At 37.9% G+C, this 21,658-nt stretch overlaps 1 protein-coding gene across 2 annotated transcripts in view; it reads right to left on the reverse strand.

The window, feature by feature from the left end:
• Positions 1–21,658, reverse strand: part of WDR70 (WD repeat domain 70) — a 404,364-nt gene that overhangs the window by 38,804 nt on the left and 343,902 nt on the right. For both annotated transcript variants that reach the window (XM_036886101.2, XM_036886094.2), the window contains exons 14-17: positions 9,367–9,467; positions 7,663–7,742; positions 5,535–5,651; positions 3,327–3,489 (exon numbers count right to left, since the gene is read on the reverse strand). In XM_036886101.2, the coding sequence (XP_036741996.2) occupies positions 3,327–3,489; positions 5,535–5,651; positions 7,663–7,742; positions 9,367–9,467 (461 nt within the window). The remainder of the gene's footprint in view (positions 1–3,326; positions 3,490–5,534; positions 5,652–7,662; positions 7,743–9,366; positions 9,468–21,658) is intronic.

Genomic DNA, 21,658 nt, shown 5'->3' on the forward strand with positions numbered 1-21,658 from the left:
CTGAGCAGACACTTCTTCAAAGAAGAAATACAGATGGCAAACAGGCTCATGAAAAGATGCTCCACATCACTAATCATCTGGGAAATGCAAATTAAAACCTCAATGAGATATCACCTCACACCAGTTAGGATGGCCAACATCGAAAAGACCAGGAACAACAAAGGCTGGTGAGGATGCGGAGAAAGGGGAACCCTCCTACACTGTTGGTGGGACTGTAAATTGCTGCAACCGCTGTGGAAAGGAGTATGGAGGTTTCTCAAAAAACTAAAAATAGAAATACCATTTGACCCAGGAATTTCACTCTTAGGAATTTACCCAAAGAAAACAAAATCCTTGGTTAAGATATATGCACCCCTGTTTATCACCACATTGTATGTAATAGCCAAGATATGGAAACAACTTAAGTATGCATTCATTGGTATGTTGAATAAGTATGAATAAGTATGCATAAGTATGTTGAATGGATGAAGAGGATGTGGTACATATACACAATGGAATATTATTTAACCATAAAAAGAGAAGAAATCCTGCTATTTGCAACAACATGAATGCATCTAGAGGGTATTATGCTCCCTGAAATAAGCCAGGTGGAGAAAGACAAGTACCATATGATTTCACTTATTTGTGGAATATAAGAACAAAGCAAAACAGAAGAGACAAAACATTAGACTCACAGACACTGAGAAGTGCCTAGTGGTTACGAAGAGGGAAGGGGAGGGGAACTGTTGAACCAGTGTGATGTACATTTGAAAACAGATAGATAGATAGATAGATAAATAAAAAAAGAGAACTAGCTCTATAAACTGATGTAATTTCTAGGGCATACTGTTCAATGAAAGGAAACAAAGCCCCAGTGAGTATTTACATTATGCTATCCTTCATGTAAGGAGAGGATATCAGAAAATTCTCATATATCTGCTCATTTGCGTAAAAGAAACACAGGAAAAGAAACCAAACACTAAGGAAATTGGTTCCCTGTAAAGGTGAGTGAGAAAGGGAGTAAAAGAAATAGGGTATGGGAATAGAGGAGCAGGGATGAAAAGCAGTGGCATTTCTCTGAGCATGTTTCTTTTAAAGCTGACTACTATCACAGTAATATTTCATGCACTCTTTACATATCCTCAAAAATAAACAACTGTAGGGGAAATCCACAAGAGAGTATAAATATTAACAAATGAACCTAATCACTTTTCAAATGAATAACATAACCACATTGACAGAAGTGAAGAAGAAAAGATCTAATCTAAATAACTTTGGAGAACAGTATCTTGACTGGATACTGTAAGGCTAAAAAACGCAAGAATAATTATATACAAATGGCTGTAATCTAGTAACAGAAGTGTTTGTCACAGGTTTATCTGTCAAATTCTGAAACTGTTTTATGTGTATACTAGAATTGAACAAATAAGTAAACACATTGTGGATAATGAGACCTGGGTTTCCCACTGCTGGAGAAAAGTTAAAAATACAGAAAGGGGAAAAGTTACATGAAACCTGTGGTATACAAACTGAAATCAGAGACATCAGCATAAACTCATGGTTTCTAAAATACAAATACAGAAAGGTACATGGATGTATATACATGTATTTATGTGTGTGTTAGTGAAATAACCAGGTGGAGAGCTTTGATTCTGAGCTTTGTCAGCTAAGAGGACCTAAACAGAACCTAGAAGCAAAGACATTTCAAGTGTAATGAGCACATCCAGCACCAAATTTTGGTTTCTAAACATCATTCTTCAACAAAAGGAATCAGGCTCCTTGGTGAAGTGGTTGGTTCCAGGACTGGGGTAAGAAAAACAAAGATGAGCCTGGATTATCTAGTGGTGCCAAAAAGTAAGGAAGTGCTCAAAAAAATACATAGACTAGTTGAAAGAAGGTAGGAGCCATTCTGAGGGAGATTTATTGACCAAAGCTGAAACAATTTGAGCAACAAACCAAATAATGATATTATTGGGTTTAATCCATAGAATAAAATATTTTAAAATCCATTCTGATATTTAAAAAATATTTGAAAAATAAGTGAATGTGGAAGAAGAGAAAATTCTTCCTTTCAGTAGAATTCCAGTTGATAAATGCAGAAGAAAAGAGGGAAACAGAAAATCACCATTAGGCAAACACCACAGTAATAACTGTTACAGGCAAGTCTACTCATGGATAATAAAACTAGACAGCAACAGTTTAATAAAGATAGGATTTGCATAGGTTTAAAATATCACCCCTAAGAAATTTATTAACTCAAAATGGAATGACAGTGAATAAGCTTGGCAGACCCCCACCTCAACCAAGTGAGTATTCCCAGTCATAAGACATATGGTGTGATGCCCTTGATATGATGCACTGAAAATGACATAACATCACTGTGTTATTTTTGCCAAAAGTGCATAATTTCATTCCAATCATGGGAAAATATCAGACAAGCTCAAACTCAGAGCAAGTGTAGAAAATAACAGACCAGTGTTCACTGAAAGCAGCAAGGTCATTAAAGACAAGAAACTTATCACTGGAGGAGACTAAGAAAAAGTAACACAACTAAATGCAACATGGGATCCTGTATGGTTTCCCAGAACAGAGAAAGGATATTAGTGGATAAACTGGAGAAAATCAAATATGGTCTGTAGCTTAGTTAACAGTATAGCACCAATGTTAATTTCCTGGTGTCACTAAAGAATTGTCCTACAGCTATGTAAAGTGTTAACATTAGGGAAAGTTGGGTGAAGCATGTATCTGAACTCTTTGTACTGTCTTTATAGCTTCTCTGTAAGTCTAAAACTGGTTTAAAATTAAAAATTAAACCCCCAAATTCTACAGTAGTACCTTTCTTTAGTGTAAATGTTAGCTTTCTTTAGCTGGTTTAGTGGTTTTAAGAATCACTATGTGTTCACCCCTGGTAAGTTATCTGAGGGAATCTTGAGGAGGCAGGCTCTATTCTGCCTATTCTGTATGTAAGTGAAATATACAGCTCCACAAATAAAAACTAGTCCTTAATAACAGACCTACAAACTGCTCCCCGTCATCTGCTTTTAACTCTCGTCAACTAAGATAATGCATACAGGTAGTGATTTTTCTTTTTGTATCATAGGTAGAATGGGCTTCACATAATGGGTTTACACTATGCTATAACTCTATTGGAACTGGACTAGTTTAAAAATTCACCATTTTGGAGACCTAAGATACAAACAAATGCCAGATTTGGGGACTGTAAGTACCTGACCTATTTTTCATGCTCAAGAATAAAACAAGAAATGGAAAAGTTAGAACCTCAAAGCAGTCATTGCTATACTCTTCCCTATTCACTAAACATAATACTCTTTCTATATTAAACTTACTTGGAATATGCTGGAGAAACCCAATATGGGTTGTCTTCAGCTGCTTTGGCATGCCTCAAAATGGCTTCCCGGGGATTACTGTCATCGGTCTTGTCCAATGCAATGTTCTTCACAATGTATGACGACAGAGTGCCCCCATGGGTTCCAACCCGGCCACCACGACCTGTTTTCAAGGAAAAGAACCAAATGAGAAGCAGAATGAGCATAACAGCATGTAAGTACGCCTTGTATATACTGTACTTATCTGACAAGATTGAGAATCCCTTAGCACTGGATTCCACAGTGGCCAGTTAAATGATGACAGAGTAAACTTCAGGTTTACCTGATTTTTGTCATTCCCTATGGAATCAAGGTTGTGAGCCTTCTGGGGCCTCTTCAGGCTTAGGTTTAAAGCACACAAATCTCAAGAGTACTTCATTCTTTCAGCTTTCATTTCAGATAATCACAGCCAGTGTAGGAAATCACCAAATTACAACTTCCCCATAACATTTTAAAACAGAGATATTTTTTGTTAAGTTTTAGTTGCTTAACTTACATATGATACCAATGTAGGAAGAATTACAAATAGTTCATCATGCACATGCCTTTAAAAAATTCCTCAGACATGAACATTTCAAATTCAATTAATAACATGACCAATATTTGTTGGATGCTATTTTAAACAAACATTTCTTAGGACTTCCCATCTTCCAAGTACCTTTTAGGGGAGAAAACAAATAAGTTGAGCACCCTGACTCACATTATTTTACTATATTGTGATTGTTCTAGTAGATAGGAAGCTCTGTAAGAGCAGGGATTTGTTCCCCACTGGATCTCCAACAGCTAACCTGGTATCCAGTACTCCAAAAACATATGACTTTTTAGGAAGATTAAAAACACACACACACACATAAACAAAAAGCCAAAGAGCATTAAAAGATTAATTTTATAAATCATGATGGTATGAGATCAAATAAGGCAGGAAATAATTAACTGCTAAAGAACTGGTAACTATTGTAATACTTAGAGGAAGGCAAGAGTTCTTAGGCTGAGGTGGTTGAGGGGAACTTTAGGAAGAGATGGATCCAACTTGGGGAAGCTCAGAAGACAGAAGTTATTTTTAACGAGCAGAGTGTACAAAAGTATAGAAATGGGAAAGTTCAATGGGCATTAAGGAGCATTAGTGAACCAACAGTCATATCAGAAGATTGGAGTAGGACAGAAATGGGGTGTAATGTTCAAAAGTGGGTTAGAGTCCAACTGCAGAGAACCTTGAATCTCTGGAAATGCAACTGGACAGTGGGAAGCTTAAAAGATTAGGGGGTAATAGCTACATGAAAGCTAGAGGGGTTGGGAATAAAAGCTGTGTATAAAATGAATGGAGGCAGGACGGAGAGGAGAGAGGAACTTTGAGAAGGCGTGATAGTTACAAGGGCTTTTCAATAATCCAAGAAAGAAAACTACTTTGGAACTTTGATAAGGATGATGTCAGAGAAAATTTTTTAATGAAATAAAACTTGAGATACAGATGTGAAATGTTTTCACTGCTGAAGGGGTAGGCCAAGGAGATACAGGCCCAGAACTCAGGTTCAGATAAATGAACAAGTTAAAAGCTACAGGCTTAGGAGCCTGGGACAAATGGAAACTACACAGGTGAGGTGATAATAAAAAATGGGATTCCAGTGAAGGTATGTGCTGTACAATAGCCAATGCTGTCTTGCTTTCTTCTGGTACCTACTTTCTTAAAATTTTTATTCATCTTCTAGGGGAATGGGTCGCTCTGTTTTATCAACACAGAACTAAATGTGGCCACTTTTTGCCTCATATGAAACCCAGTCCAACCTGGATTCTGGTCAAAGTACCCAGTGTTGTATATCAAGGCAATCTTGAGAGAAGTGGTTTTAAAACTGGGTTCCCAGAAGCCCCAGAATTTCACTGAAGTCATCTGCAAAGGCTCAAGTTGGAGACTAGGAAGAAAGGACTCTAGGTTTCCTTTCTACTTCAACACAGCAGTTCATTCTCATCAGTTTTTTTGCTTGGGATTTTGCATCAGATCTTTAAACAAAAAGTTCTGATGCTAAAAAGAGAATGTTTAAAAGCCACTATTTAGTAAAATCTCTCTGAAGACAAAGAAGTATCCAAGCTATAGGGATCTTCCCAATTCTCCATCAATTACCCCAGCCTGTCCCTTAGGCCCCCTTTGTGCATTACAAGTGAGATCACAGTCACCTGGGCCTGCTACAGGAGGTTCAGGCTTGTGAGACTTCAAGGGGTCCAGTCTGTCCTTCTCCAGCTGTTTTCTTGTACTCCTCTGCCGGGGCTCACGGAACATAGGCAAGGCATGAGCTACAAGAAGTCACATTTAAAAATTTTCATTATAACAATAACCCTTCCCTCCAAAAACACAGCTAAAGCATGACTAACTGAAAGACGAACTGGAAGTCATAATGACAGCCTTCATCTAATAATAAAAGACAGTCTTACTGTAACCAATTAACCGATTGTGTTTGAGACCAGACTCATTGTTCACCTCTTCTGGCAACTAATGGCACTCAGGAAATACTGTCAAATTCTGTCACGGAAGCACTGGTGAGGCTCCCCATCACCCAAATCATGGGTAACAGTTAAATTTAATTTCTGTGGTTTTGAAAAGAAACATTTAATGGGACTGCCTCTTATTTCTTCTTACAGGACCCAAATGTGAATAATGTCAACAGCTTGCCTGTCAGCCCTCCGATGCCTCATAAACACTGGAATCACTTCACATGTTTCTGAAATGTGACCACCTCTCAAGAGGAGTTGACAACACTGAGTAACCGGAAGAGAAGAACACTCATCTCACTGAAACTGGGATAAAGGTTGCCTTGAAAGCACAGAGGTGCCTAAATCTCCTGGCATGGTAACTTGATGGGTACTTATCCTTACTTCTACATGTGGACAAAACAAAAAAATAAAAATCAAAGTAATTTTTGTCCAATTGCTGTTGGTTGCTTACTCAGTGTCAGAATTAAATTTCAGAATATAAAAAAGCAAATTTAAAAGGGAAACTGAGATATTCTGGGGAAGAGCAAAAGTTACTGGGGAAAGAATTAAATAATGATTTTTTTTCTTGACCAAAAGTGTCAGAATAATTTCTTTGGATCCTTACACATAGATTAAAATCTCCTTTAAAAAGGAAAACTTTTCCCAGGGCACTGGAGAAGTGAAGATAAAGAAACAATAGGGTTTAAAGGGAATTTATAATATGAACAAAAGAAATGTCTGTAATATGTCAAAATCTCACCCAGTATTCCCCTACCCTCTACCACTGTTACCAGCTAGGGCCACGACCATGTCACCAGTAAACGTGCCTCCCTTGGGTCAGGGGAGCTAAAAAACACAGCCACCCACCACTCTGTTGGGCAATGCAACACAACAGTATTTTTAGGAGGGGAAAAATAACTTTTCACTTCAAACAACTGGTGGAATTTAAGTAGGCCGAGTGTAATTACATGAGCAAGACTGGTTATGACACCGACTTTAAAACTTCCAGTCTTGCAAAAAGCATCATGGGATCTCTTCACTGACAAGCTCTAAGGGACTTGGTCTTATATGAGACCCACCAAGGTGAAAAAAACAGCAGTACAGCTCCCCTTGGGCTTTAGACTGAGCTGCTGATAAGGTCCACGGGGCCCCTGCCGATGACAACTGCTATGGACGGCATCTAAGATTTCCCTCCTGGATGCTTTAATTCTGATATTTCCCTGCTGTGACAGGACTGAGACTGCGGTTCTGGGAAACACAAAATCTGCCAGATTAAGAAGACTATGTGACAAACCTAAGAGAAGCTGCTCTGTCCTGTCAAATTTCTGGTAAATTTCCTCAGGTTGTTAATTTTGTATCTAAATTTCTCTGGATCAGTCTATCACACAGTCACAGAATTTCAGAGGGAGATGGAAGACACCCTTCACCTGTCTTCCCACTCTCCTGATAAAATCCAGTTGTTCAACATCACACTGCCAGTTAGCAGTGGAACTGGCCCAATCCGGGTCTCCAGATTCCAAGACCAGCACGCCTTCTTGTTTATTCTTAGACAAGACTATTATTCTTTACAAGGCTGCTATGGAGTAATGCATTAGGCTTAAATAGGCTTTCCCCTTTGGGGCTGCATATTACATGAAATAATCCTGTCTCTGTGATGAGTCACAGAAGCTACAGGGGCTAGCTATTACATGACTCAAAGTCCCATCCACATGAATGGGATGTTTTGTAATACACACCTGAACTCAAGACTTTTTCTGTCTCTAAAGCCATGAGATCAACACCACACTAGAGTAGAAAAGAGATGAAGGATTGAAAGATGATGCTGACAACTTACGGGTTATGATGTAGTCCTGGGTTAGAGTCTCAGCTTGTTTTGCCTTCCGCTGGGTTTTAACCACACATAATTTGGCTCCCCTAAGAAGGGTAAACGTGAATTATTTTCTTTATTTGGTCTTAGAAACAGAAAGTCTCTGTCAAGAACATTATATATGTTTAGGAACACACTCTCTGCACACCATCTCACCAAGTCCTTGATTTTCTAAGGGATGGCAACAGATAAGACCCTGGTGATAAGGGATTAAATTTACAAGAAAATAAGTCTGTCAGGCAGTGCTGAGTGAATAGGTTGGAAAGGTAACTGGGCAATAGAACACTAGTTTTTAAAATCTACAAAAATAACTTAAAAACTTAAAATCTTAAAGAGATATAAATGACATTAACCAACCTTTTCACCCTAAAGGTTATAGGGCTCAAATTTTGTTTATGTCTAAGATGAAAGCAATCTGAGTGGTCTACACACCAAGTGGTATTATTTGTCCACATCTGAAATACAAGAGTGTAAGTGTCTGGAACTGAGTCAGCTTGGCAGTGTTGCTGTGGGGCTACAGACCAAGAATGTATGGGATTAACTAAAAGTGTGCTTAGAACATTTCACTTCTCCTTAGCAATAATGAACTATCCCTTCAGGAGGAGCAAATTCAAATAAGAAAATTTCTTAAAGTAAATATTCCAAAGACTGTGTATCTAAGTGGTTGCTAGCAAATGGGGTTGGTTCCTCATTGTCTCATGTGAAAGAGACTCCCTAATTACATTAGCATTTTCAATTTTTTAATTTAAAAAAATCCTATTTGTTTTTAAATACCACAATAAGTTATTTTGTAAGGCCAGAGTTCCAACCCTTGCCCAGTAATTTGTCCAAAGGACAACAGGTCTGTCTGCTACTATTCAGAGTCAAATTATGGTCAATAAATATTCATTAATAGAGGATGGGTTTCCTTTCCCCCAAAGGGATGTGGGAGTTAAAACAGATTTACAGGGGACCCCAGTGAATTTTAATACTAGCTAACCAAGGCTTACTCCAAAGAAAGAGCTAATCGCCACTGTGCCTTAACAGAGCGAAACAAAAACATCCTTTTTTGGGTGGTGGTAATGTCCACCTTTGTGCCCAAGGAAAATGGAAATAATCAAGGCTAACTGAGCCTCTAGGGGAATTTTTGAAACTCTGAAACACATCCACATGTGTAGGTTTGGTCTTTGGGGTGGGCAGGAGTTTGAAAGGGGGTGTTTGTGCTGTCCCCTTCTGTTGGCAGAGAACAACGCTGCCAAACATCCAAACTGGTACCTGATAAAAGGCCAAACAGAAAGGGAAAAAATGGACTAGCTGTTTCCATGTCTTGTAAGTCATTAGTTCCCTGCTTTGTTAATCCCTTACATGCATCACTGCTAATGCCACTGTCCACGGTGGTATGCAAAGTGGGCAGGAGTTTCCCCTCTCCCCCCTTGCACTCAACATTTCAGCTAAAGTACTACAAATCCCCAGGAAACTTTCACTTTGAATTCTGTATGGATCAAGGGCAATATCCAAATCCTCTTTAAAGCAAATAGTAGGAGTTTGAGGCTTTACTCTGTGCCAGCTGCATTTTCCAAAAGGGTGGATCCTCATCAAAGGGGGAAACAAATAAAAGCAGGAGTGAAAAAAAGTCCTCCACCCAGTTGTTGTCATCCATCTAAATCAAATCAGACAATACTTATTAAATACCTCTGACTCTTGTTGGGGTCGTAATAGACTTTGGCCAATCCGTTTCCAGTTCCCACCATGATCTGGTTCAGCTTCGGATGCCACAGACAGCGCACAACACTCTGCAAAGGAAAAGCATGGTAATCAACTAAAGAGGCAAAACAAGAATGAAAAAAAAATGCTGCTTGTACTTTGATGGCTGGTTTATTAAACTGGATATCACCCTGATGGCTACTTGTAACTTTCAGGACATCTTCTAAACCATAAGGTCATGTTCTGAAAGTTGAATTCCATTTCTACCACTTAGTATCTGTGTGACACCCTATTAAGAAAAGGATGCTCCCATCCTGACATCCTTCCTTTCTTTTCTTGACAACCTTAAAACCAAAAGGGAGTCTTCCCCAACCCTACTGCCATGTGAGGAGGGCATCTTGGAATGCCGAGCCCAGGTAACAGCTCTGCTTACCACCGAAACAGATTTAGATCTCACTGTTTCAGGATGTTACACACACAATATGTCTCTTGGGACAGCAGATTGAGGCCAGGTGGAGCTTTTAGTTTACAAAGATCCAAATCTCATAAAGCTTTTTCAGGAATAACTCATATTGGCAAGCATTGAATAATAGCTCTCTAACTATGAAATAAACCAGCAGGACAATAGCAGAAGTAAAACAGATTCAGAATACAAAGTCTTGACATTAACCTGAATGAAAAGCTGTTTAAGAGAGGTTCACTGGAAGTTATGATTCTTTGAATTCATTACTGGTCAGGAAGATTAAGTAGTGCTCTGGGGTCAAAAGGAATCATGAGTTCTCAATGAGAACTACAACCTGTTTTTTATTTTTGTCTGCAGTCAGAGGGCAGAGGTGGGAGGGATAGCAAGGATAGAATTAAGGGGGAAAAAAATGAAGCTTAAGTTGGTAAGCAGAAACACCATGTACTAGGTTCTGCAGATCTCACTCTGATAGAACAAGAAATGGGTGGGAACACCAATTCAATGTTTATTAAGAATCTATCATGTGCTAAGCAATGTACAAGGACTAAAAGGGGATACAGTTAGATTCTGCTGTTTTATATTCTAATAGTAAAATGAAAATTATGGAAGTTCTATTTCCCAAATCTACCTCGGGCTGAATTTCTTTGATTTCTTCTCCCTAATCATCCTGCTATTTTGTTAAGATGGAATATCTGGATATCTCTGCAATCTCCTTTGCTAGAAATTCTGACTCCCACCTGAATGGCAAAAAATATGCATGTAATTAAATGGCAACAGTCCTTCACTGAGATTTCTCAGGAACTAAGAATGAAATGTAAAAGAATCTGTGGGACTTCTAACTGATGTCTGACAATACTCTAGAAGAGAGGTTCTTAAGGTCTGCATCCCTAAAAGAGGTGACATGTTCCTCTGGGAAAATAAAATCAGAATGGCTGTGTTTTCCCCAATGGTAGGGTAAAAATTAAGTTAAAAGGGCAGGTTCTCATAAATTTACGTTTTCTTTCCATAATTTTTCTTAACTTTATGGTGCCTGCTATACAATGTCTGCTAGCAACTGATGAAAGATGATAAAACAGATACAGCAGTGAGTGAATATTAACAGAAAAACTTGAAAATAGTAAAATTATACACAATTTGACTTTTTTGGGGGTGGGGCTGATGTCATTTTGTACATATGCTTGTGGAATCTACCTTGGTGTAAAAATCACATTTTCTACTAATAAAATTGTGCCTGGTTGGTAAAATGGAATTAAATGTATCAATAGTTCATGGTCTGTAAAGCACAGCCTGACTTGCAGGTGCTCTGCCACTGAGACTAATTTGAGAACCTTGCCTAGACTACTGGAAATTTCCAGATGGTCATGGCCAGGTATATGAAAACATGAGAAGAGTCACAGATATAACTTCATAAACACTATCGAGACTAAGTTCATCCAAGGCAACACTCATCTCCTTCAAATCTTTGCTTAAATGTCATTGCTACCCAGACCATGCTATTTAAAACTGTATCCTACAACTTCCCTTACATTGCCTTTCCTTTTTCTCTTAATAGCATGTGTCAGCTTTTAACATAATATGATTACTGTTAATTAAGTTTATGATCTGCCTCCCCCACTCGAGTATATGTTCCACATAGGCAGAGATCTTGGTCTGTTTTATGTGGCAATGTATCCCGAGTGCCTAGATTAGTATCTGGTACTCAGTCAATATTTGATGAAAGAATGAATTAAAAAGTTACAGTCCTTTAAGCCTAAATGGATTGCTTTGCTAGGTGGAGTTAGAGACAATTTTCAAGTTAAAATCATTACTATCTACAAGGAATAATTTGATTTCTCTAGATCATTATTATATTCAATTTACTTCAATCACAATAAGATTAGTTTCCTCTGAATGTAGTTCTGAAAAGAGGATGTGAATGAACCAGAGAGCAAAAGAAGATAATGAGAGGGGGCTTCCAATGGCATTCAGGAATCTCAGCTACCTGCAAATGGCCCCAAGACAACCTGGAGGAAACAGTATTATAGATACTTCCATTCCTTGGTTCTCTAGAGGTCTGGCTAAGTAGTCCAAGATTACTGGTTCTCAAATATGTTTTCAAGTGAGCAGGGTACAGAACTGGAAAATATCCATAATGTAGGCCTGGTAAATTCTAAGACCCCAGCCAAATAGGCATTTCCAGGGGCAGCAGGTTACTGCTATTCCCTCCTTCTACGCTGAAGGTGTAAATGTTAGAGAGAGGCAATTGCCCAGCCAACCAATGTTTGACTGCTTTCCAGGGAGCCCAGGCTCAGGACACTGCACCTCTATTCCTGTTCACATCCTTTGCCCTCTAGAGCTCTTAAACATGCACATGGCTAGTCAACATAAGCATTAATGAAAAAGCACATTTACCTCCTTTTCACACAGAAGCAAGGAGGAGGCAGATGAGACCCCTTGAACTAAATAGGCATTCCAGAACTCCATCCACTGTGGCAATGAGTCACCAAAGCAGCCAATGAGGGCTCTCTGTAAGTAGTTTGACTTAGGCAAAAGACACTTAAAGCTCAATTACCCTAAGACTGGCTATTAATCAAATACTACAGGAATTCCAAAACATGGAATGTAGAAACAGAATTCAAAGTCAAAGGTGGGTGGCCTTTTTTGTTTATTAATATTTATTGTGGGTGTTTATCTAACCTTTGTAAACTTTGCAGCTAATGCGGCTCCACACTTTGCCCTGTCAAGGAAATGCATCTTATAGCAGAGAGCTGGCCATCTGCCAAACCAAACAATCCCTAAGACAGCGGCAGGACTGGGGAGCAAGCAGAGCACCATGCTGTTAACTTGTCAAACATACATACTGGGCTTTACTTAACAACAATGGGACACGTGCCTGCTAGAAGCCCAAGGAACTATCAGAAGACAAATGAGCTGTAACTACTTAGAATGAGTGTGTTCACTCAACCAACCATCCACCCAAGACATCCTTCATCCTCTGTTCTTGAAGAGGTGCTTCTGTAGCTGGGGACTTGACATATTCTGACCTATAGATTTACTGAGCAGTGCAGCAAATGAAGGGTGGAAAGCACATCTGAATCAAAGGACCAGAAAGAATGTCTTGAGATCCACAAAGATCAAAGAGAAAGTCTTCACATTATACGATGAGATTCAAACAGCAGAAGACCACTGTAGTGCAATGAACTAGATTCTGAAATTAGTTTGCATGTTTTTTTTTATTATGGTATCATTAATGTACAATCACATGAGCAACATTGTGGTTACTAGATTCCTGCCATTATCAAGTCCCCACCACATACCTCATTACAGTGACTGTCCATCAGCATAGTCTGCATGTTTTAATTTACTAATTTGCTTAATTAAGTTGATAAAGAACTTTATTCTTACAGCAATCTACTTCATCTTACCAAAACATGTGAGTCCACTAATGGCTCCCCAGCTGCCTCACCCTAACTTCATTTTAGCATAAAATTGGGTTTAGTGTTTAAACCAAAACTACTTTCATTTTAGCATTATAATTTGGAAGTACAGAGCAACAATTTGCCCCCAAAGCACTTGTCTATCTGAGTAGCTACACAGAGATGATATCTGGGCTTGGAGTTCATAAGCAAGGTGACAAGAAAGAGTTTACAAGACTTTAATGTGCTCAACACAGAGATCTTTCTTTCTCTACAGAGACCAAAGAAAAAAGTGGGGGGCCAACGGGGAGAGGGAGGCAGGGAAGCCAAGGAAGAAGAGAGCACTGTATACAAATAGCAGTGTCAAAGTTCCAAAACAGGAATGTTGGAATTACCCTTAGCAAGAGTGAACAGGCCACAAAAAATTCCAAATAATTTATTTCTGTGGGTTTTGGTTTACTTTAAGTGAAGTCATGGTAACAAATAAGGAGAGGAGGAAATAAATGAGAGAAATAGATCTATATTTTAGGATATGGTGGGAAGAGAACTATTAGGTATCTGGAACTTTATATTATTTAAAGTAAATGAACCCTCACAACAATACTACAAAATTAGTAATCTCATCCCCATTTCACAAGAAGAAATTGAGGTTTGTAGGAAGGTGCATAACTTCCCCAAAGTCACAAAACTTGTACACAGAGGAGCTAGGAGCAGTGAGGATGTCTTTTAAACTCCAATTCTCATTCCCTTATGCTACTTAACTATGCACAATCTTATTTTAGAAGATGGGGAGGAAAGGATGTGGGAGATTTTAAATCACTTCCAAACCCACCTAACCCAGAAGTAGAAATCTTAGCAAGTTTACATTTAAAAGCAGATGGTATTACTAAAATGACAAAAGAAAAAGCCCACAACTACCAAGTTCACAAATGTTACTATAAAGGAAATCAGTGCCTGCATAACATCTTAGGTATCTGTAATGCACATATCCAAACACCACCCTTATTCTACTTTACATGCTAAAAGAAGCCCAACGTCCTTCATAATTTTATATTTTAAACATGATTATGATGAAACACCATTTCCTGATACTTCCCAGCTGCTGACTCACACTGTAAACCAAACTCCATCTGGTTTTTTCTTGTTTTTGTCATATAGTACACGAACAGATAAGCTAACTCAGTGATTCCTTGGGAGAACAAGCATTTTTCGTAATTTTCAAATAAAGAGTCTTACACCTGTCTGTGAAGGAAACCATCACTCAGTTTTGCCAACTTTCAGAAAGGCAACGTCATCTAGATGGGCATGGACCTATCCAGGAATGTCCAATACATCTGAATGACAGTGCATATGCTGATCCCCAACGTTAAGAACACAGATCAAAATGAGTCCAAAACAATTTTTTGTAAAAGGCAAATGAAAATGGAGAGGTACTGGAAAAAGAATTTTTTTCAGATTTCCACAAGCCCAAGTTCTATTTCACAGAGAAAAACTGCTTTCCACATTAAATTATTGCACCAGGGAGGTGGAATAGTAAGATGGTAATTCTTTAAACTTTTCCAGGCTATTTGTCCTTCCTCCCAAAGCCCTGCTTCTCCCAAACTTGGATTATTTTGCAGTATGCATGGGCCATGGGGCTTGGCCTCATCCCTCTAAAGTTCAGGAAGTGAACCTAATGAGTAAGCCTCAGTCGCCAATAAATAAGACTTCTCAACACCCACCTGATCTCCATGGAGACATCCCTCATCTCTAAAAGATTAAAGATAGACATGTTCTCTGCTCTTCTAAGTGAGCACATACCTATCCTTTTTCTCTCCTCCACACTCCTCCAACTCTAAGAAAGCTCTACCTACAGCCAGACTTAGACCAGCTGTCACTCCTTAGCTGGAGATCTTCTCAATCTTCCCCCTTCCTTGCCCCAAATAATTCTCTGATAAACCAGACAGAAATCCTACGTGGAAAAGAAAAAATGCTATAGCACTTTTATAAAAGGTTGCTGCAGAAAAAACAAACAAGGAAAAGTATTGCTCTATACTGGCCATAAATATCTGGGTACAGAGGCACAGATTATACTTCTTAAAAATGAGCATACAATTATCAAATTAATTCCCACCAAATCCATGGAAAATGCATTTATTAAAATCAGTTCATTTACGGCCTGTGCTCTAAAATTAAGGTAACTGCTAAGGAGCAAAAATCTGGAACCTGGTAGTTGTCCTTGGCGCTAAATGAATTACATCTGTATCTGATAGACTTGCCTAAAGAGTTTCATCATGAGAAAAAGTTCTCAGAGAAAATGTAAGGTCTCTTGCATGAGAAAATTAAATACAATTTTCTTCATCTAATTCAAAGCATTAAATGCTAGTTCCTCCAATCTTAATTTGAGAAGACTTTAGAAAGGCAAATAAAGCACAAATAATGACTGAAGAGATTCAGGTAATCATTCTTATTAATGACAGTCTGAGAGCAGGAAACAGAAAGCTGATGTTGGAGTCCACAGGGTGAATGACACCAGTGGGGGGTCCTACAGGCAAATATCCAAAAGGCCCCATGATCCACCTAGAAGCAGCACTTACTGGAGGCACATTCCCAAAATTCTAGCTTCCCACTGATGGCCAAAAAAATGGGTTGCAGCTGTGCCAAGACACAGAGCCCAGGCCTGAGAGAGGCCTAGAGCACTGGAGCCTCAAGCAAGTCAGTGCAGCAAAGAGCAAACTTTGTCTAGTTAGATCACATATTATCATCTATTATGGGGGCCCAGTTGTGCAAAAGCTTGTGAAGCACTACCTCAGGCCATCTCTCTCAATTTATAGACCCAGGCCCCTTACCCTTCCTCTTCTATCAATAAGAGATGGGCGTAAATAATCATACATCCTTTGTTTATATAAATAAATAGTTTATTTAAATATATAAATAGTTTTATCCTGTTTATCCAAATAGGATAAAACTATTACATCCCAAACTACTAGAAAGAAATATATGATCACATCTTGGAAATCATCAAATATGTAAAACCAAAACAATACAGGAAAAGCTAAATCTTCAAAGATGAACCATACAGGATATGTAAAACACTACTTATCTTAATACAGTTAGGTAAAGATGTTTTACAAATCATACTCTTTTATTTAGCCTTTTGGGGATCTCACAACCTCCCCTCATACAAGACACAGTATTATCTGTCACTCCAAAAAAGGAAAAAAACACTACCCTAGGATATGTGTTAATTATAGACCTCTTTCGTCCCCATGCTATATATAATTGTGAAGATTTGGCCAGAGTTCTGATAGAACAGCTGGAAAACTTGTTACCAAAGATTGTTCATCAAATTCAGGTTGGGAGAGGAAAAACTGTCATAGAAAATCCTACAAGATATAACATCCTTCATTTGGCCTTCTATTGCAGGGGTGGGAAGGGCATTACATGGTGCAGGGGTTAGATAATAGAGTACTTGTCATTACTGTATTATAAGTTTACACATTTCATAAAGAATAAGGTGTCATTTTTAACATTTAAACATCTACAAAACCAAGTTTTCCTTTTTTGATATTTTGTAGAGAAGTCAAGTATGGTTTCTCCTGTAGGGTTGCATTATCTAGTAGCTGATTTTTCATCCAGTTTTGCCACTCATGGCAAACATGTCCATACAAGATAATGTAAATAAGTTTAAATATCAATTAAATAACACACCAAACTCTTGTGTAGAGAAGGAAAAGAGAGAAACACTGACTGTTTCCCCTGTTTTGAAAGTCTAGAAATGGAAGCAAAACAGGAAACAGAAACATTTCCTTGAAAATGCTGACACCAGTAAGTAGTAGATGCCTTTTAATACAGCCTGTTACAGGGTTAAATGCCACTAGAAAATGGATAAACTATTAAACTAGACAATGTTTCTTTTTGGTCCTCATTCTTATGCTTTCAATGATTTATGAAGCCTAAAGTAGCATGTGATTGGCCCTTCATCTCAACATGTCTCTCCAACTGAGATCACTGTCAAATGGACAGATAAGCAAATAGATAATTATAGGAAAAGGCAACTCACTATAGGTTTTGAATCTGGAATCCTACAGTAAACATTACTTCAAAGAAGAGAATGGCTGAGAAGCTTGCATCAAAGGTAACTGAAATGTTGAGAAAATATGACCCATAAGGAAATGTTAACAACAATTACGTCTGGTTCACTTAAACAAGGGACGACTGAACAGTAACTTTATAATCTTCCAGGAAATAAGGAATGTTAACCAGCTGTTTTCTAACTCCTTGAGGACTAGAGTAAAGGCTGTGGGCTCTAAGCAGGAGAATGTGAGGTTTAGTGTAAAGAGAAAAAAGGTCTGGGATAAGGGAATCACAAACAGGAATGAACTCTTTGGGGGAGTTTGTAGAATCTTCTGTTAAAAGTAAATCTAATTTTCATATAAGAAGGTTAAGCCATAGACCTCAGATAAGCACGGAGTATTATCTTCCAGGTACTCTGGAAGATAATACTGAGAAACGGAGCCAAGTATGCTTGATGGCAAATGGCAGCTAATTATGCAAAAACCAGTAGCTTTGTCTATGGCATAGTTACGTCAAGGGAACATACCAGCAAAGTAAGAAAGGTGACTCACACTAGCATCAATGACATTGTTTTATTTCCTATAATATAAAAGTCCCTGCAAATGTGCAGCAATCTTAGAAGCTTCCTCCTCGGCACATCTGCTGAAATTTGTACGATTTCATTGTATGCTTTCTATCACCACTGTAATTTTTTTAATTAAAAAAAAGATCTGGTTTTGGGTGAGATAGAGGAAACGTTCCTCTCAGTCTCTCCCTCTGAATGCAGTTTAAAACCTGGAAAGAAAGCATGGAACACCTGAGTATTCTGAAAAGTGAACAGTAGGAGGTAGATGGGAAAATCATTGAAGTATCACTCCATTTCCATGATCATTTCCTCACTCTGGTATTCCACCCTATTCAGCCCCTCAGATCTGTGATGAACAAAATATCAACATTTTAAATAAAGACAGCATCAGTCCTAGTTTTCTTCTTGCCTTAGGCTTATATACAGCTTGACACAGCAGAGTTACTAATCCCATTTTTATTTTAAAATATTGGTATTTTATTCATCATGGATTTTTTCATTAATTTTGATTTTTTTTATAATGTTGCATTAAAATGTCATTTACCTTGATCATTGACTTTTTTCACACCTCCTTAAATTTTAGGCTTGAGCCTGACCCTTGTCCTGGTTCAGCTTCAACCTATATCCCTCACTCTTACACAAAAATTAGCTCAAAATGGACCACAGACCTAAATGTGAAACACCAAACTTTAAGAAGAAAAAGGGGTCAGTCAAGGAGTTCTTAGATGTGACAACAAAAGTTTACTTTACAAAAGAAAAAACTGATAAATTAGATTTTATCAAAATTAAAATGTTTTGCCTTGTAAAAATGCTATTAAGAAAAAGAAAAAAGCAACCTACTGGGAGAAAATATTTGAAAATCGTATCTCACAAAAGGAACCAGACTATATAAAGTACTCTTAAAACTTAATAGTAAGAAAACAAATAACCTGATTTTAAAATGGGCAAAAAATATGAAGTACTTCACCACAGAGGTATAATAATGGAAAAATGAACACATAAAGATATTCAACATCATTGCCCATTAGGAAAATACAAATTGTACTATAATGAGATACTACTCCACACCTATTAGAACATATTAAGTAAAAAATGTCAACAATACAAAGTGTTGGTGAGGATGTGGAGCAAGTAGAAAACAAATACTGTTGGTGAGAATGCAAAATGGTATAGCAACTCTAGAATGGCTTGGCACTTTCTTATGAAAATAAACTTATAATCAACTATATGACCTAGTAAGCCTATCCTTAGTATTTACCCTAGAGAAATGAAGACTTAATGTTCACATAAAAGCCTACATATGAATGCTTATAGCAACTCTTTCCATAATCTCCAAAAACTGGAAACAATGGAACTTCTTTAATAGATAAACAAACTGTGCTATATCCATATAGTGGGATACTACTCAGCAATAAAAATGTAGCAGATCATCAGTACACACAATGTCCTGGATGAATCTCCAAAGCATTTTAATGAAAGAAGTCAGTCTAAAGGATTACATACTGTATGAGCCCATTTATAAGATATTCTTGAAAAAGCAACTCTATAGCCATGGAGAACAGATCAGTGAACATGGGGTTAGGAGTAGGAAGAGGGGAAGAGGTGACAGTGTGATATGGAGGGATAGCACAAAGGAGTTTTATGAGGGGTTTTAGGAACTTTTCCGTATCTTGATTGTGTTCGTGGTGACTACACAAATCTACATGTGTTAAAAAAATCACAGACCTGTACACTTTAAAACAAGATCAATTTCACTGTAGAACTTTAAAAAATAATACCAAAGAATTAGCACTAAACTAGTTCCTGTCATTTTCAGACTCAATAAAGTAGATGTTAACAGTTAAACCACCATGAAGTTGGTGGTTGCTTTTCTTACTACTCTCATGCGCCTACAGATGAGCACTCAGTTGCATTCTTCAAATCCTGAGTACTGTCCTGGAACATCCACAGCATGACACCTTTAGGTGCAACAAGAACTGGGAAGACATTTATCAAGTCTTACTGATACCAGCCCACCTTGGGCACTGGGAAGCTAACTTCATAGGGGATTCACAGCTGAGGTCTGGTTATTGTTTAAATTGAACTCTGGTGTGTTTGCTTCATACTGCAGGAAATCCCAAGAAAGGGTTTAGTAATCCAAATCATGAAAGCAGCAAAAATGCAGTATTGTTTTTCATCACACTGGCATCTCCTTTCTTCAGTGATTAAAGAAAGTACTCCTACAGAAGGTAGTACTAACTGATCATTGTTTTTCCTGACAGTAAAGCATTGTTCCAATAGCCATGCTGGAAGTTAGCTCTTGAGCCCAGAGAAGGTAGTGCTGGCAGAAGAACTATGTAAGTGCTGCACTGGCAGATTTACATGAAAACTCCATCATCTTCTACTTATTCCCAAGTTCCCTACCAGATATTCATACCTGTCAGAAGACTAGGAAACAACCAGTGCTTACACACCCTGGCTTTCTGATCTCAATGAACAAATGCTCCATATGCCCTATAGTATATTGCCTTCTCACTTGGCTAGGGGAAAATACACATATTTTATTAAATATAAATATTAATCAACATCCATCTAGAATCTGCACTGCCTTAATACTCCTAAGAAAGTGAATTACAGAAAAAATTCATAAGCAGATACCTTATTCAAAATAATACAGCATTTAATGCAATTGCTATACCTAGTCAACCAGCTGCCTTATTGTTCTTTAATAAAAATCAGATAATGGAAAGCTAGTTAATTCAAAGCCTGTTTTTTCCATACCCTTGTGCTTCACATTAAGAAGTTTTCACTGTATTTCAGAAGGCAGATAAGTGCCGAATGTAGTCTTTCTTGCAAGTTTAATACCAGTTGGCATTTGCACTGCTGATAGCTCAAGTTCCCTCTGTGTACTATTCCTTCTATGATCCTGACTAGGCAAAGACACCACTTGACTCCTTTATTTCTAGAAAACTTTTAAAGAGGTGCAATTCTGCCTGACGTGGCACTTTATATCAACCAGACAAATCATTAGTCTACTCCCAGTATGAAATGGAAGAACAGATGAGTTCCTTAACTTCTTTAGAGACAAGCTTTCACAGGCATAGCCTCATTTATTGGTTTGGAGTGAATTTCCAGATAACTTATATCTATATTCAAATGTAAGAACAAAGATACATTCCAAAATCAATTCTGAGGACTTCTGGATTATCCATTAATTTTAATGACCTTTCTGTTCTCCACATATACAAATAATGGAGGATGACTGTAGTCTGAATGGTCAGCATGTCCTTTACACTTATAAGTTAAGATAAATACTAACTTCGTGCAGGCTCTCTTATTTCATGGCTCCCTTATATTCACTTTTTCTTCTTCCTCAATCTCTTTGGATTTAAAATATCAATATTCTCTAACAAGAAACTTTTTATTTGTAATGTAAAATGAAAGTGGTAATACTTTCATTTTGTATGTCATTTTATAGGTTAACACAGTAACTTTCTTGGACTTCAAACTTTATTAATTTAAATGTCATATCTGGGCATAATCTATGGGTGATGCCATTAGATATACTTACTTTCTTAATGTTCTTCCTGTATGTCAATTTTTTAGATTGAATATTGTCTTGCCAATGGGCTTCAGCCCCAGGCAAGTTCGCTATGGATTCAGTATGACCAAAGAAATTAACAGCAAAACGTTCTTTGGGGTGAAAGGGTTTATTACCTGGTTTGTTCTCCAGCGGTAGGTCGAGCACTAGCATCTCTGCCTCTGCCCAGAGCACTCGGTCGAGCTCTCTATATAGTGCAATAATAGCTTATTGCCTAAAGG

Source organism: Manis pentadactyla, chromosome 2 (assembly GCF_030020395.1).
Source record: "Manis pentadactyla isolate mManPen7 chromosome 2, mManPen7.hap1, whole genome shotgun sequence".
Classification (NCBI taxonomy): Eukaryota; Metazoa; Chordata; class Mammalia; order Pholidota; family Manidae; genus Manis; species Manis pentadactyla.